Source organism: Triticum aestivum, chromosome 7A, assembly GCF_018294505.1.
Source record: "Triticum aestivum cultivar Chinese Spring chromosome 7A, IWGSC CS RefSeq v2.1, whole genome shotgun sequence".
Taxonomy (NCBI): domain Eukaryota; kingdom Viridiplantae; phylum Streptophyta; class Magnoliopsida; order Poales; family Poaceae; genus Triticum; species Triticum aestivum.
Window position 1 is genome coordinate 358,200,082 of NC_057812.1, and position 15,143 is coordinate 358,215,224.

Consider the following 15,143-nt stretch of genomic DNA (forward strand, 5'->3'; position numbering starts at 1 on the left):
GCGAGTCCTTGGACTGCAGCTAAGCCCCCGAGTGGAAGGCTGGCTTACCACTCGGTAGGATTTTGATAACTTAGGCGAGCACGAGGCTGCAGCTAAGCCCCCGAGTGAGAGGATCGCTCTTCACTCGGTAGGATTTTGACAACTTAGGCGAGTGCTTGGACTGCAGCTAAGCCCCCGAGTGAGAGGATCGCTCTTCACTCGGTAGGATTTTGATAAACTTAGGCGAGTCCTTGGACTGCAGCTAAGCCCTCGAGTGGAAGGCTGGCTTACCACTCGGTAGGATTTTGATAAACTTATTCGAAATGGATTCGCAGCTAAGCCTCCGAGTGTGAGTCTGGCTCACCACTCGATAGGATTTTTACAAACTTAGGCGAAACGGATTCGCGGCTAAGCCACCCACTGAGGGGGAGTTTTTATGTGGACAAAAATAAAAAGTGATGACACTGTTATTTCTAAACCCATGAACTACAGAAGTACTTTATTGCAACTCATCCGAGTGATAAAACTTAAGTGTAAAATGGGCGGAGTAGCTCCGCGTTCCAAGCTCGGGGCTCGTCGATATTATGCTCGACGTTGTAAAGACGGTACGCCCCGTTGTGGAGAACCTTGGTGACGATGAAGGGGCCTTCCCAAGAAGGAGCAAGCTTGTGTGGTTTGTGCTGATCCACTCGGAGAACCAAATCCCCTTCCTGGAAGGCTCGACCTCTCACATTTCGGGCGTGGAAACGGCGCAGATCTTGTTGGTAGATGGTCGACCGGATCAGAGCCATCTCCCTTTCTTCCTCTAAAAGGTCGACTGCGTCCTGCCGCGCTTGTTCAGCTTCTGCTTCGTTGTAGATTTCGACTCGAGGAGCATTGTGGAGAAGATCACTCGGCAAGACAGCTTCGGCTCCATAGACCAAGAAGAATGGAGTTCTTCCGGTCGACCGATTGGGCGTGGTCCGCAGTCCCCAGAGTACAGATGGAAGTTCGTCGACCCAAGCTCCAGCCGCGTGTTTGAGATCACGCATCAGTCGCGGCTTCAGTCCCTTGAGAATCAGTCCATTAGCTCGCTCTGCTTGTCCATTCGACTGCGGATGGGCGACTGATGCGTAGTCGACCCGTGTGCCCTGGGAGTTGCAGAAGGTTCTGAATTCCTCTGAGTCAAAGTTCGACCCATTATCCGTAATGATGCTGTGCGGGACTCCATGTCTGAATATTAGTTCCCTGGTGAAGCTAACAGCAGTACCGGTGTCGAGGCTCTTGATTGGTTTAGCCTCGATCCACTTGGTGAACTTGTCGACTGCCACCAGTACATGCGTGAAGCCACTTCGTCCTGTTCTCAAAGGGCCGACCATGTCCAGCCCCCAAACTGCAAAAGGCCAGACGAGTGGGATGGTCTTCAAAGCTGACGCAGGTTTGTGCGACATATTCGAGTAGAACTGACATCCCTCGCACTTATCCACTATCTCCTTTGCCATCTCATTCGCCTTGGGCCAGTAAAATCCGGCTCGGTATGCTTTGGCCACGATGGTCCGGGAGGACGCATGATGACCACAGGTTCCCGAGTGAATATCATTGAGGATGAGTCGACCTTCTTCTGGTGTTATGCACTTCTGACCGACTCCAGTCGTGCTCTCTCTGTATAATTGTCCTTTGATGACGGTAAAGGCCTTAGATCGACGGACGATCTGTCGAGCCTCTTCCTCATCCTCCGGAAGCTCTTTCCTCAAGATATATGCGACATACGGAATCGTCCAGTCGGGAATGACTACCAAAACCTCCATGATCAAGTCGACCACCGCTGGGACTTCAACTTCAGTCGGATCTGTGGCACTCTTGGGCTGCGGAGTTTCTTCGGTGAAAGGATCTTCTTTGACTGACGGAGTATGTATATGCTCCAAGAACACACCACTCGGAATGGCTTCTCTCTTGGAACCTATCTTTGCTAGATCATCAGCTGCTTGATTTTTCAGTCGGGGTATATGATGGAGCTCCAACCCCTCGAACTTTTTCTCCAGCTTCCTCACTGCACTGCAGTATCCAGTCATGGCTGGGCTTCTCACGTCCCACTCTTTCATCACCTGATTGACCACTAAATCCGAGTCGCCATAGACCATTAGGCGACGGACGCCGAGTGAAATGGCCATGCGCAACCCATATAGGAGGGCCTCATATTCTGCCTCATTGTTGGAGGAATCAAAGTGAATCTGGAGCACGTATCTGAGCTTATCTCCTCTGGGGGAAACCAGGACAACCCCAGCACCGGAACCATTCAGCATCTTAGAACCATCGAAAAACATGGTCCAATGCTCCGAGTGAACTTCAGTCGGCTGCTGCTGTTCGATCCACTCGGCGAGGAAATCTGCTATTGCCTGGGACTTAATGGCTTTCTTTGCCTCAAACTTGATATCAAGGGGAAGAAGTTCAATCGCCCATTTGGCCACTCGACCAGTTGCATCTCTGTTGTGCAAAATCTCTGATAGTGGAGCGTCGCTGACGACTGTGATTGAATGGTCAGAGAAATAATGAGCAACCTTCTTTGTGGTCATGTATATTCCATACACAAGCTTCTGATAATGAGGATATCTCTGCTTGGATGGAGTCAAGACTTCAGACAAATAATACACTGGGCGCTGAACTTTGAGAGCTTTTCCTTCTTCTTCCCGCTCGACCGTTAGCACAGTACTGACGACTTGTCCTGTGGCTGCGATGTAGAGCAACAGAGGCTCTTTGCTGATTGGAGCAGCAAGCACCGGCTGGGTGGAGAGTAGAGCTTTTAGCTCGGCAAACGCTGCATCAGCTTCTGGAGTCCACTCGAACTTGTCAGCCTTCTTCATCAGTCGGTAAAGAGGCAATGCCTTTTCACCGAGTCGTGAGATGAATCGACTTAATGCGGCCAAGCATCCAGTAAGCTTCTGGACATCGTGCACTCGCACAGGGCGTTTCATTCGGAGAATAGTGCCAATCTTTTCTGGGTTGGCGTCGATTCCCCGTTCGGAAACGAGAAAACCGAGTAACTTGCCACCAGGAACTCCAAATGTGCACTTTGATGGATTGAGCTTGATATCATACCTTCTGAGGTTGGCAAATGTTTCGGCGAGGTCAGCGAGCAGGTCGGAACCTTTTCGTGACTTGACAACAATATCATCCATATAAGCTTCCACATTCCGACTGATTTGAGTGAGTAGACACTTCTGGATCATTCGCATAAATGTGGCTCCGGCATTCTTGAGGCCGAATGGCATGGTGATATAGCAGAAGCACCCGAATGGAGTGATGAAAGCTGTTTTTACTTCATCGGGCCCATACAGACGGATCTGGTGGTACCCGGAGTAAGCATCTAAAAAAGACAACCTCTCGCATCCCGCGGTCGAGTCAACAATTTGATCCATGCGAGGGAGAGGAAAGTGATCTTTCGGGCAGGCCCGGTTGATGTGCTTGAAATCAATGCACATTCGGAGCGACTTGTCCTTCTTAGGAACCATGACGACATTAGCGAGCCACTCGGAGTGGAATATCTCTCGGATAAATCCTGCCGCCAACAGTCGAGCCACTTCTTCACCGATGGCCTTTCTCTTCTGGACGGCGGACCGCCGAAGATGTTCTTTGACTGGCTTTGCAGACGAGTCGACTCTTAGGCGATGCTCAGCCAGTCCCCTGGGAACACCTGGCATGTCAGCGGGCTTCCATGCAAAAATGTCCCAGTTCTCACGGAGGAACTGGATGAGCGCTTCTTCCTATTTTGGGTCGAGTGTTGTGGAGATGCGGGTCGGAGCTGCTTCGGGGTCGGTCGGGTGAATGTGAACAGGCTTCGTCTCACCGGACGACTGGAATGCAGATTCTGTGGCGGGCTTCTTGGATTGCAGCAAGTCACTCGGATCTGCGTTTTGCTTGTATTCTTCGAACTCGACCGCTGTCACTTGGGAATCGGCAATTTTGGAGCCCTTCTGAAAGCACTCCTCTGCCTTTTTCCTATCACCGGTGACAGTGATCACACCTTTGGGACCGGGCATCTTCAATTTGAGGTACACGTAACATGGTCGAGCCATGAACCGTGCATAGGCTGGTCTCCCCAAAATGGCATGATATGCACTTTGAAAATCCACGACCTCAAACGTCAACTTTTCTTTGCGAAAATGCTTTGAATCGCCAAACACTACGTTCAAAGCTATCTGGCCGAGTGACTCGGCCTTCTTCCCTGGTATAACTCCATGGAAGCTCATGTTACTAGTGCTCAGCCGGGACATCGGAATGCCCATACCTTTCAACGTGTCTGCATATAACAGATTCAGCCCACTCCCACCGTCCATCAGCACCTTTGTCAGTCGAGTGCCTTCGACAACTGGATCGACCACCAAAGCTTGCCTCCCAGGGGTGGCAATATGAGTCGGGTGATCAGATTGGTCGAATGTGATGGGTGTTTGAGACCACTTCAGATAATTTGCCTTTGCTGGGGCAACCATGTTAACCTCTCGGTTAATCACTTTCAGTCGACTTCTGCTTTCCACATCTGCGAAGATCATCAGAGTGGAGTTGATATGCGGATATCCTCCCTCACTGTCCTCTTTGTCTTCGGCCTTGTCCGGCTCCTTCTCTTTGTCCTTAGACTGTTTTCCCTGAAACTGCTGGATCAGGAGTCGACATTGGCGAGTGGTGTGCTTTGGGTAAATGATATTCCCCTCTTCATCTTTCTTCGTGTGAATATGACACGGCATATCCATCACGTCGTTCCCTTCTTTATCCTTTACCTTCTTGGGGTTCCAGGATCCTTTTGGTTTCCCCTTAAACTTTCCTTGAGTCACGGCCAGAGCCTCTCCAGGAGCTGCCGGTTCAGCCTTCCGCTTCTGTTTCCGACTGGTGTTTCCTTTTTCCGACTGACTCGGCTTGTGCTTGCCGCTTCGGAGTCGGTCTTCTTCTTCGCCGTTGGCGTACTTGGTAGCAATCTCCATCATCCGACTCAAGGTCATGTCACCGGTTCGACCAAATTTCAAACTCAGTTCTCTGTTCTTGACACCATCTTTGAAGGCGCATACTGCCTGGTGGTCAGAGACATTTTCCACAGTGTGGTGCAAAGTGATCCACCTCTGAATATACTCTCTGAGAGTCTCATTGGTTTTCTGCACGCAGACTTGCAACTCTGTCAATCCCGCTGGTCGCTTGCAAGTCCCTTCGAACGTTCTGACGAACACTCGGGACAGATCTTCCCAAGTGTAAATGCTGCTAGGAGGCAATTGAGTCAACCATGCCCTGGCAGAACCTTCCAACATGAGGGGCAAATGCTTCATGGCCACCTCGTCGTTCCCACCACCGATCTGAACTGCCACTCGGTAGTCTTCAAGCCAAGTTTCAGGCTTAGACTCACCAGTGAACTTGCTGACTCCTGTTGCCAACCTGAAATTGGGGGGAATAACTGCGGCTCTGATAGCTCTGCTGAAACATTCAGGACCAGAAACATGTACTCGACTGCTCGTGGGCACATCTCTGTCGAGTGCGCCTCGATGGGCTCTGTTCCGGTCGACCAACCCTTGCACGATAATGGATCGCGCGTCGAAGCCTGGCTCTCTGGGGTCAACTGGAACCCTACGCCCTGTACTGTACTGACGCCTATCATCTGGCTGCCGAGGGGCGTAAGACCCACCCCTCGGAGGGGAATAGGGCACTCGACGCCTATCATCTCGGTCGAGTCTGTCGCCATATTGATCTCGCCGATTCTCACGCCCTTCGCGCCGCGGAGGCGATCTGGGGCTGTGAGCCGACTGAACCGTATTCACAGTGACAGATCGACTGTGAATTCTGTTGCGCGACTGAGACACGGCTGAATTCTGATCTCCTGCTGCCCGGAGCAGATCCCTGATCTGCAGCAAACCTCTGCCAGCCTCTGACTGCGAAGGCTGAATGGACTCTGCTATACGGGTCGCAGCTGCTAAATTCTGAATTGGGGTTCGATATACCTGAGTCGGCGGGAAGAGTTGACGTCGACTGGTGTCGGGAACTCGTTGCCGCGCGCGCTCGTCGAGTGCTCGCTGAAGGTTCTCCAGTCGAGTGCGCTCGGCCAAATTGGCCAGACGCGCCTCCTCCAAGGCACGAGCCTCGGGGGTTTCTCCTGCGATGGGAATACGCAGGGGATCCTCGTTCCTGCGGCGAAGCTCTTCTCTTTGCAGAGAGTCGAGTGGCTCGGGCTGGTACTCTTCGTAGCCTCGTGCAGGGTCGCCGCCGTCGCCTGCTCCACCACCACGGGCGAAGCCAGGAGGACTGTGGGGCCCGTCGACCATCAAGATTTCCGCCGCTGGATCACTGCTTCCGCACTCGGATGCAGTCTCTCCGGAGCCAGTCGACTGATCGAACAAGCTGTAGAGAGATTCGTTGGGCTCGATTGCCGCAACTTGTGTAGTGGCCGACTGGCGAGCCACCGCGTGACTCACCCATCGCTGAAGCCTCGTCCGGCCTGAGCGCTTGCGCTGGCGGGAAACCGGGAGGGTGGAAGATGGAGGAGCCGACCGATACTGGGTCGATGGTTGCCGCAGCAGAACGCCGCGGACACATGCGCGAAAATGCGTCGCACCGCGGACGGGGAGCGCATCTACGTCGAGTGGAGCCTCCTGGAGCCATGCGGAGTCGTCGGTGATGAAGGCGAGAGCGCCGAGACGGATCTCTTGACCCTCGACCAAAATTCCAGCAGACACCATGATGAAAGTACTCGGAAGAATCGCAACTTCTCCACAAAATCGCTAAAACACCTGCCCCACGGTGGGCGCCAACTGTCGTGGTTCTAAGCCTGACAGTAGAGTGGGGGGTAGGTATGGAGAGGCAAGGTCCTAGCTATGGAGAGGTTGTAAGCACAAAGGATGTACGAGTTCAGGCCCTTCTCGGAAGAAGTAACAGCCCTACGTCTCGGAGCCCGGAGGCGGTCGAGTGGATTATGAATGTATGGATTACAAGGTGCCGAACCCTTCTGCCTGTGGAGGGGGGTGGCTTATATAGAGTGCGCCAGGACCCCAGCCAGCCCACGTAGGAGAGGGTTTAAGGTGAGTTAAGTCTGGGGTGTTACTGGTAACGCCCCACATAAAGTGCCTTTACTATCATAAAGTCTACTTAATTACAGGCCGTTGCGGTGCAGAGTGCCTTTTGACCTCCTGGTGGTCGAGTGAGTCTTCGTGGTCGAGTCCTTCAGGCCAGTCGAGTGAATCCTCGTTGGTCGACTGGAAGGCGACCTCTTCTAGGGATGTCCTAGGGTAAGTTACTTGGAACAGGTCCATGACCCTACCCTAGGTACATAACCCCATCACGTACCACACCCCGCGACGTAGCTGGGCCTTCCACCTTCTCCAGTCCTGGAAGGAGGTGCCCGTCGGAGGTTGGAGGAAGCGCTGGAGGGGCCGCAGGTGGCTCCCCACAGAAGGGCTTCAGCAGACCCACATGAAAGACGTCGTGGATGCGGGCGCCGGCCGGAAGCTGAAGCCGGTAGGCCACCTTCCCGATGCGCTCCAAGACAGCAGAAGGTCCGGCGTAGCGAGGACCCAGCTTGCGCTTCGCGTGTGGGTCCAGTGACTGCGTAGAGTGATGGAGACGCAGCCATACCCAATCACCCACTGCGAACTCCGCCTCGCGATGGTGGTCGTCGTAGTAGTGCTTGGCCAGCTGCTGGGCCTGAAGGAGGCGTTGCCGGACCTCTGCCAGCATCTCGTCACGACGCCGCATAAGATCACCGGCCACCTCCGTCCGAGCCGTCGCCGGATCAACCGACAGGATGGGTGGGGGCGGCCTGCTGTAGACCACCTCAAATGGAGTGGCGCGCAGGGCGGAGTGATAGGAGGTGTTGTAGCAGTACTCCGCCCACGAGAGCCAATCCACCCAAGCGTGAGGACGATCACCTGTGACACAACACAAATACATTGTAATCACCTTGTTAACAACCTCGAATTGGCCGTTCGTCTGAGTATGGAAGGCCGTGCTCAGGCGGAGCTTCACACCCGCCAACCGGAAGAGATCGCGCGAGACATGTCCGGTGAACACCGGGTCCCGATCGCTGACGATCGAAGAGGGAAACCCGTGGAGGCGGACGATACCGTCGAAGAAGGCACGGGCCACGGATGCAGCCGTGTAGGGATGACCGAGTGCGATGAAGTGAGCATACTTGGAGAAGCGGTCGACCACCGTGAGAATGACCGATTTGCCGCCCACCTTGGGGAGGCCCTCGATGAAGTCCATGGAGATATCCGCCCAGACCTGAGACGACACCTCCAAGGGCTGGAGCAGACCAGCCGGCCGTAGTGTCTCCGTCTTGTTACGCTGGCACGTCACACAAGACCGTACCCAGTCGCGGACCAGGGCCCGATCACCTGGGATGTAGAAGTCGGCGCGGAGCCGATGGAGGGTTTTCTGCACACCCTCATGGCCCGCCGAGTGGGCTAGCAACAGCACCTGGTGACGTAGATGGTCGTGCACTGGCACGAAGACCCGACGCCCATGAAGGAGCAACCCGTCGGCGAGGCGCCACGGCTCCTCCAGCTCACCTGCAGCCAGCTGCTGCTGAAGGAGGAGCGCGTCTGGCGCGACCGTTGTCGCCCGGCGGATGTCGGTGAAGAGGGCGAAAGTAGGCCCCGAGCGGATGCAGAGCGCCGCCCCCTCGAAGTCGCCGACGGCGGTGTCGTGGTTGGCGTCGCGGTGAGACAAAGCGTCGGCCACTGTGTTAAGGCGGCCCGGGCGATACTCAACGGTGAAGTCGAAGCCGAAGAGCTTGCTGATCCATTGGTGCTGCGGCACGGTCGAGAGCCTCTGGTCCAACAAGAACTTGAGGCTGTAGTGGTCCGTGCGAATTCGGAAAGACCGACCCCACAGATAGGGCCGCCATTGGCGCACCGCCTGCACCAAGCCAATGAGCTCACGCTCATAAGCCGCGAGCTTAAGATGGCGCGCGACGAAGGGCCTGCTGAAGAAGGCGAGGGGTCCATCGCCCTGATGAAGGACGACACCGAACCCCGCATCGGAGGCGTCGCAGTCCACGACGAACGGCCAGTCGAAGTCTGGCATCTGAAGGACGGGGCCTGTCGTGAGGGCCCCCTTGAGGGCCTCGAACGCCATGGTCGCCTCCTCATCCCAGGCAAAGGCGTCGCGACGTAGCAGGCGTGTGAGTGGAGATGCGATGAGGCCGAACTCCCGGATAAATTTTCGGTAGTACCCCGCGAGGCCCAGAAACCCGCAGAGAGCCCGCGGTGAATGCGGGGTCGGCCAGGCGGCGACTGCCGCCACCTTGTCGGCGTCCATGGCCACCCCCTCGGCCGAGATGACGTGGCCGAGGTAGGCGATGGAAGGCGTCCCGAACGAGCACTTCGAGCGCTTAGGATGAAGATGATGCGCTCGAAGCTCGTTGAAGACGATGGCGACGTGCTGAAGGTGCTCCGCCCATGAGGCGCTGTAGATAAGAATATCATCAAAGAAAACGAGTACAAACCGACGCAAGTAGGGGCGGAGGACGTCGTTCATCAGAGCCTGAAAGTCGGCGGTGCATTGGAGAGACCAAACGGCATGACCAAGAACTCGAAGTGGCCGTGATGAGTCCGAAACGCCGTCTTGGCGATATCATTCGGGTGCATGTGCACCTGGTGGTAACCTGACCGGAGATCAAGCTTGGTGAAGAAGCGCGCCCCATGTAGCTCGTCTAGGAGCTCATCGACCACCGGGATAGGAAACTTGTCCTTAAGCATCAGGGCATTAAGGGCGCGGTAGTCGATGCAGAAGCGCCACGTGCCGTCCGACTTGCGGACGAGGAGGACCGGCGTGGAGAATGGTGATGTGGAGATCCGGATGATGGCCGTGGCGAGCATGAGCGCGCACTACCGCTCCAACTCGTCCTTCTGCAGCTGCGGATAGCGGTATGGCCGGATTGCCACCGGCGCCGAGCCCGGCAGGAGATGAATGCGGTGATCATACACCCGAGCTGGCGGGAGGCCTCGGGGCTCGTCGAAGAGGTCGCCGTGCTGCTGCAGGAGGTGATCCAACAGTGGGTGCTCGGCCTCGGTGGTGGTTGCCACCAGCTGGAGTTGCGGTGTTGACGGGGAGGCGCCCCCAACGCCCTCCCATCGGACGTGGCAGACGAGACGCCAGAAGGTCATCGTCAGGGCGTCGAAGTCCCAGAGGATGGGACCGAGGGTGCGCAGGAAGTCGACGCCGAGGATGAAGTCGAAACAGCCCAAGTCGATGCCTGCGCACATGATGGTGAAGTGTTCGTTGCCGATGGTGATGGACACGTTCGGCGCGAGCCCATGACACCGGAGACGATTGCCGTTGGCCACCGTGACCCGAAGTTGCTCCCCGCCCGTCGGCTAAAGCGCTAAGCGGCGCATGGTAGCCTCGGGCAGGAAGTTATGTGTGGAGCCCGTATCCAAGAGGGCCACCAGGCGCTCGCCGTGTATCATCACCAGCAAGAGCATGGTCCGCTCGTCGCGGATGTCGGCAAGCGCATGGAGCGAGACCACGAGTGCCGTCGCCGGGGCGGCCGCGGGTGCGGCCTCGGTAGCTGCTGAGGGCGGTAGCGCGTCGAGCCCGTCGGCCGGGGCATCCTCCTTGATGTAGTCGGCCATCTCCAAGTAGAAGAGGCGCGGGCAGACATGGCCCGACGCGTAGGGCTCATCGCAGTTATAGCAAAGCCCCTGGCGCCGAGGCTCCACCTGCTTCGCCTGAGAGAGACGACGGAAGGGCCGCGTCGCGGCCAGGGTGGTAGTCGCCGGTGCGGCCGGGAGTGGCCGGCCTGGCGCAGGGGGCTGCCTGGCGGCCTGGCGGCCTCCTCGAGCCAGGGCTGCCTGCTGCATGGACTGGGCGCGACACTCGAAGGCGCGGGTGTAGTACATGGCCGTCTGAAGATCCTGGGGTCTCCGAAGCACCACGTCCACGCGGATGTGATCTGTAAGTCCATCAACGAAGAGGTCGGCCCGCTGTTGCGCCGTCACGCCCGACGCGTGGCATGCCAGGGCCTGGAAGCGGGCGGCGAAGTCCTGCACCGTGGAGGTGAAGGGAAGGCGGCCTAGCTCTGCCAGGCGGCTCCCGCGGATCGGTGGCCCAAAACAAAGGAGGCAGAGCTCGCGGAAGCGCTCCCAAGGGGGCATGCTGCCCTTGTCCTGCTCGAGGGCGTAATATCATGTCTGTGCCGCGCCGCGGAGGTGGTAAGAGGCGAGCCAGGTACGCTCCGAGGCGAGGGTGAGCTGCCCGCGAAAGAACTGCTCACACTGGTTGAGCTAGTTAAGGGGGTCCTCCGTGCCGTCATAAGTGGCGAAGTCAATTTTGGCGAACCGCGGTTGTGTCTGGGTCAGGGCGTCGTGGCCGACTGGCTCGGAGGTGCAGAGCAGCGAGGATTGGGGCGCCCGGTCAGCATGGGCGCGACCCGTGTAGTGACCCGCAGAGCCGAATGGGTCGCTGTACTGCAGAGTGGGCGCCGGCAGGTCTCCAGCCGACGTGTAGACGGGCGGCGGTGATGATTCGGTCAGCCAGGCCGGGATTGGGGATGGCGACGGCGGAAAGCGTACTTGCTGGATCGGTACGCCCCCCTGCGTGGCGGACCCGGGCCCCGTGCTGGGCGGCGGTGGGGCCGACAGCGGCCGGCCTGAGGCCGGGAACGGACCCGGGCCGGCGGGTGGGCCGACAAGCGGCCAGTGGTAGTGTAGAGGCCCGGCCGGCGCCGCGGGTGCCGAGTACCACGGCAGGGCTGGCTGGCCCAGTCCGCGGCGGCCGGCGGCAAGGGCGGCGGCGGCCCCCATAAGGGGGGGCCGGCCAATATAGCCCGGATCCCTTGGACGGTGGTGACGAGATCGTTGAGGACCCCGGTGATCTCCGTCGGGGAGTAGACGGCGCGGTGAAGGGCGGCGACTGGCCGGTGGAGGCGCCCCGCGGTGGAACCGTGCAGCGCTGCGGGGAGAGCGAGCGGCACGGTGGAGAGGTCGGGAGAGGTCGGACGGTGCGGCGGAGAGGGTTGGTGATGCGGCGGTGGTGGACAGCAGCGGCGGGGTGGACAATGGCGGGGTGGGCCGTGGTGCAGACATGATCGGACCCAAGCTACCTGATACCAAATTGGTAGGAGCTAGGACCCCACCGGGTTTAGGGCGAAGGTTGTAGGGGAAGGAGGGTGCTGGACATGGCGGAGCTCGCGGTCGACGGCACAACCGTCGTGCGCGAGGGAGGAGGCAGCGGCGCAAGGAGCAGGAGGCGGCTAGGGTTAGGGTCCGGCTCCTAGAGGAGCCGTGCAATAGAATTATTCTTATTGCTTAATTCTCAAAGAATCTTACAACTAGTATATATAACCACGATGAAAATAAAATAGATAACTTGCGGGCTAAGCCCCTAACTAAACCTGCCCAGTGGGCCTCCTACGGGCATAAGTCTGCCCGGTCATAACATGGTGGAGGACGCCATTCTAGCAGGGGCTTCATGGCGGCAGCAGACCAGGAGGAGAAGAGCAGCAGCAGGTCGTTCAAGACGAGCAGCAGCAAAGGGCGCAGAGGATCAAACACCCAGTTTTCTTGTCTGGTGCAGGGCACCACTTCCTTTTGGTCCTGAGAAGCAGCAAGGTGGGGAAGAAGAACTAGGAGGCTGACGGCGTAGCGATGGCGGCGCCGGCCGGGAAGGACAGCGAAAGCAGCGGCCTAGAACGGTGGTGGCTATCAACAGCAGGATCAGCTCAGGTCTGCCAGGAAGAACAGGGGAGAGGCTTGATGAAGAGAGGGCGGCGGTTGAGGAACCTAACCTCTTATACCATGTTATGAAGTGAGCTTCTATTAAACGGGCCAACATGCCAACTGTACATATACATGCGAGGGAAATAAGCAAAGAAGCCCCTATACAATATGATAACTACACAGCTCAACCCTGTTCTAACATGTGGAGGTTAGCTATCCACGTGCCAGAACCATGACTAGGATTCAAGATCTTATGGGTTTCAACTCTAGCCTACCCCAACTTGTTTGGGACCAAAAGGATTTGTTCTTTATCTCAATACAAACGAGCATATACTTGATGTTACTTCGCTTTGTATTTGTTGACAGGTTAATTTCTTGTTCTTAAAAAAAATACTCGCCACGTTTTATTTGATGCGGCCCATGCTCCATTTCATCTCAAGGAGTTAGTTGGCATATGCTAATATTTGTTATGAGCATTGAACTGCTATGGTAACAAAGCACTGGCATGACATACTGCTATAAATATCTGCTGATTATTTCCTATGTTTTTAAAGCGTCCTTAAGGCGACGCCTAGGCGACGCCTAGGCGACGCCTAGGCGTCGAAGCGCTCCCCCTCCGCTTTGGAAAATCGACCGCTTTGGGTGCCTAGGCGTCCAAAGCGCCCGCCTAGGCGCCAAAGCGCCCCCCCTCCCTAAGGCGGTAAGGCGTCGCCTTAAAAACGTTGATTATTTCAACGAAATGCAACTGTTCCTATCGTATCGCTTTTATTGAAATTCATGCCCTGTAAGTCGTCTGGTTTTGTGTTCTTTTACCAAAATTTAAGATTTGTTTCATTTGGACTAAACACAAACTGTATATTAGACATGTGTTACTTTATAAAGGTGTTCTTTGAAGAGACCTTTGTTAATCAGAAATTTGACCATCCTTCTATTATGTGGAATCTTATATTCTTGCATTTTCTTTCTTTTCCACAAATGTTCAATTCCCACCCTTTGTTCGTGGTGTCCAGAGATATATACTCAAGAGTTTAGTTATCTTGCAAGTTGCAACATCATAGTTCATCCTAGATTTTTTTCCCGCATGCATGCTTTCGATTACAATCTTTGCCATCCTACATAGACGTTAGACCTCCTCCAGCTGGAAATCACAAGTACATCTGCAAAACTCGGCCAGAAAAGGTACATCTGTGACCTCTAAAAAGGATCATGCTGTGAGTTCTGAATTGTAAGATAGACTAATCGATTACTTTCTAATGGCAGATTATTTTACACGAAGACAATGGAAACTTTGAGTGTCAAACTACAAGAGCATCAGGTTAGTATTTAGTTTGTTCCTATTTGATATTTTCTGATCGTAATTATATGTTTCATGAGTAAAATTATCTAGTTACAAGTGCTATTTCCTTGAAACCGTGCACTTTTTACTTTGTAGGGATGGCTTGATTCAGATAAGAATAAGATGGTTGCAATAGAACCATTTGTAAGTCTTAAATTCTCATAGTGAATTTGTTTTCTTTTCTTACCATAATTACTATTTCATGTAAAAAATCCATGTCCTTGTTATTCTAGTTTATGTGTTGTATATTCGGGAAATCCATGTCCATAGGAGTCTCAAGAGTACGCTCATCACTAAGAGCCGCACGAGCAAGAAGATCCTGGGTACACTTTCCTTGGGAAATAAAAAAGCCATCAGAGGTGGAGGAAACCTCAATCCCAAGAAAGTAACAAAGAGGACCAAGATCAGACATAAGAAACTTCTCACCGAGTCGGGCCTTGACAAAGGCAAGGTACTCAGAATCATCGCCAATGATGATCATGTCATCGACGTATAGAAGAAGAGTGCGGCCACGAGCAGAAAGGTGGACAAACAGCGTTGGATCACGAGCACTGGGCGAAAAACCAGCTGCAGTGACCACAGAGGCAAAACACTCAAACCAAGCGCAGGGGGCTTGCTTAAAGGCCATAGAGAGAGCGACGAAGACGACAAATCATGCCATCATGAACTGAATACCCAGGTGGTGGTTGCATATAAACTTCCTCGTGCAACTCACCATTGAGAAAGGCATTCTTAACATCAAGCTGAGAAACGAACCAGTGGTGAACAGAGGCCACAACAAGAAGTGTGCGGACGGTGGTCATATGGGCTACAGGAGCAAAAGTCTCACCGTAATCATGACCATGCTCCTGCTGAAAGCCATGAGCCACAAGACGAGTTTTATAACGCTCAAGAGAACTATTAGAGCGAGTCTTAATCTTATAGACCCACTTACAAGTGACGGGACAAATATGGGGAGGAAGAGAAACCAGATCCCACGTGCCGGTGCGCTCAAGGGCAGCAATCTCCTCTGCCATCGTAAACTGCCATTCAGGATTAACAACAGCATCTCGATAAGAAGTGGGCTCAAGAACGGTCAAAAGACCATAGTGAGAAGGAGAATATCGGTCAGGGGGGGACAAGGCCGAGAACGAAGACCATAAGTCGGCTGAGAGGAGGAA

General features: G+C 55.1%; 1 protein-coding gene across 2 annotated transcripts in view; it reads left to right on the forward strand.

Moving 5' to 3' along the window:
* Window positions 1-15,143, forward strand: part of LOC123154807 (uncharacterized) — a 42,334-nt gene that overhangs the window by 13,342 nt on the left and 13,849 nt on the right. For both annotated transcript variants that reach the window (XM_044573440.1, XM_044573441.1), the window contains exons 4-6: window positions 13,768-13,826; window positions 13,908-13,962; window positions 14,080-14,127. In XM_044573440.1, coding sequence (XP_044429375.1) covers window positions 13,768-13,826; window positions 13,908-13,962; window positions 14,080-14,127 — 162 coding nt within the window. The remainder of the gene's footprint in view (window positions 1-13,767; window positions 13,827-13,907; window positions 13,963-14,079; window positions 14,128-15,143) is intronic.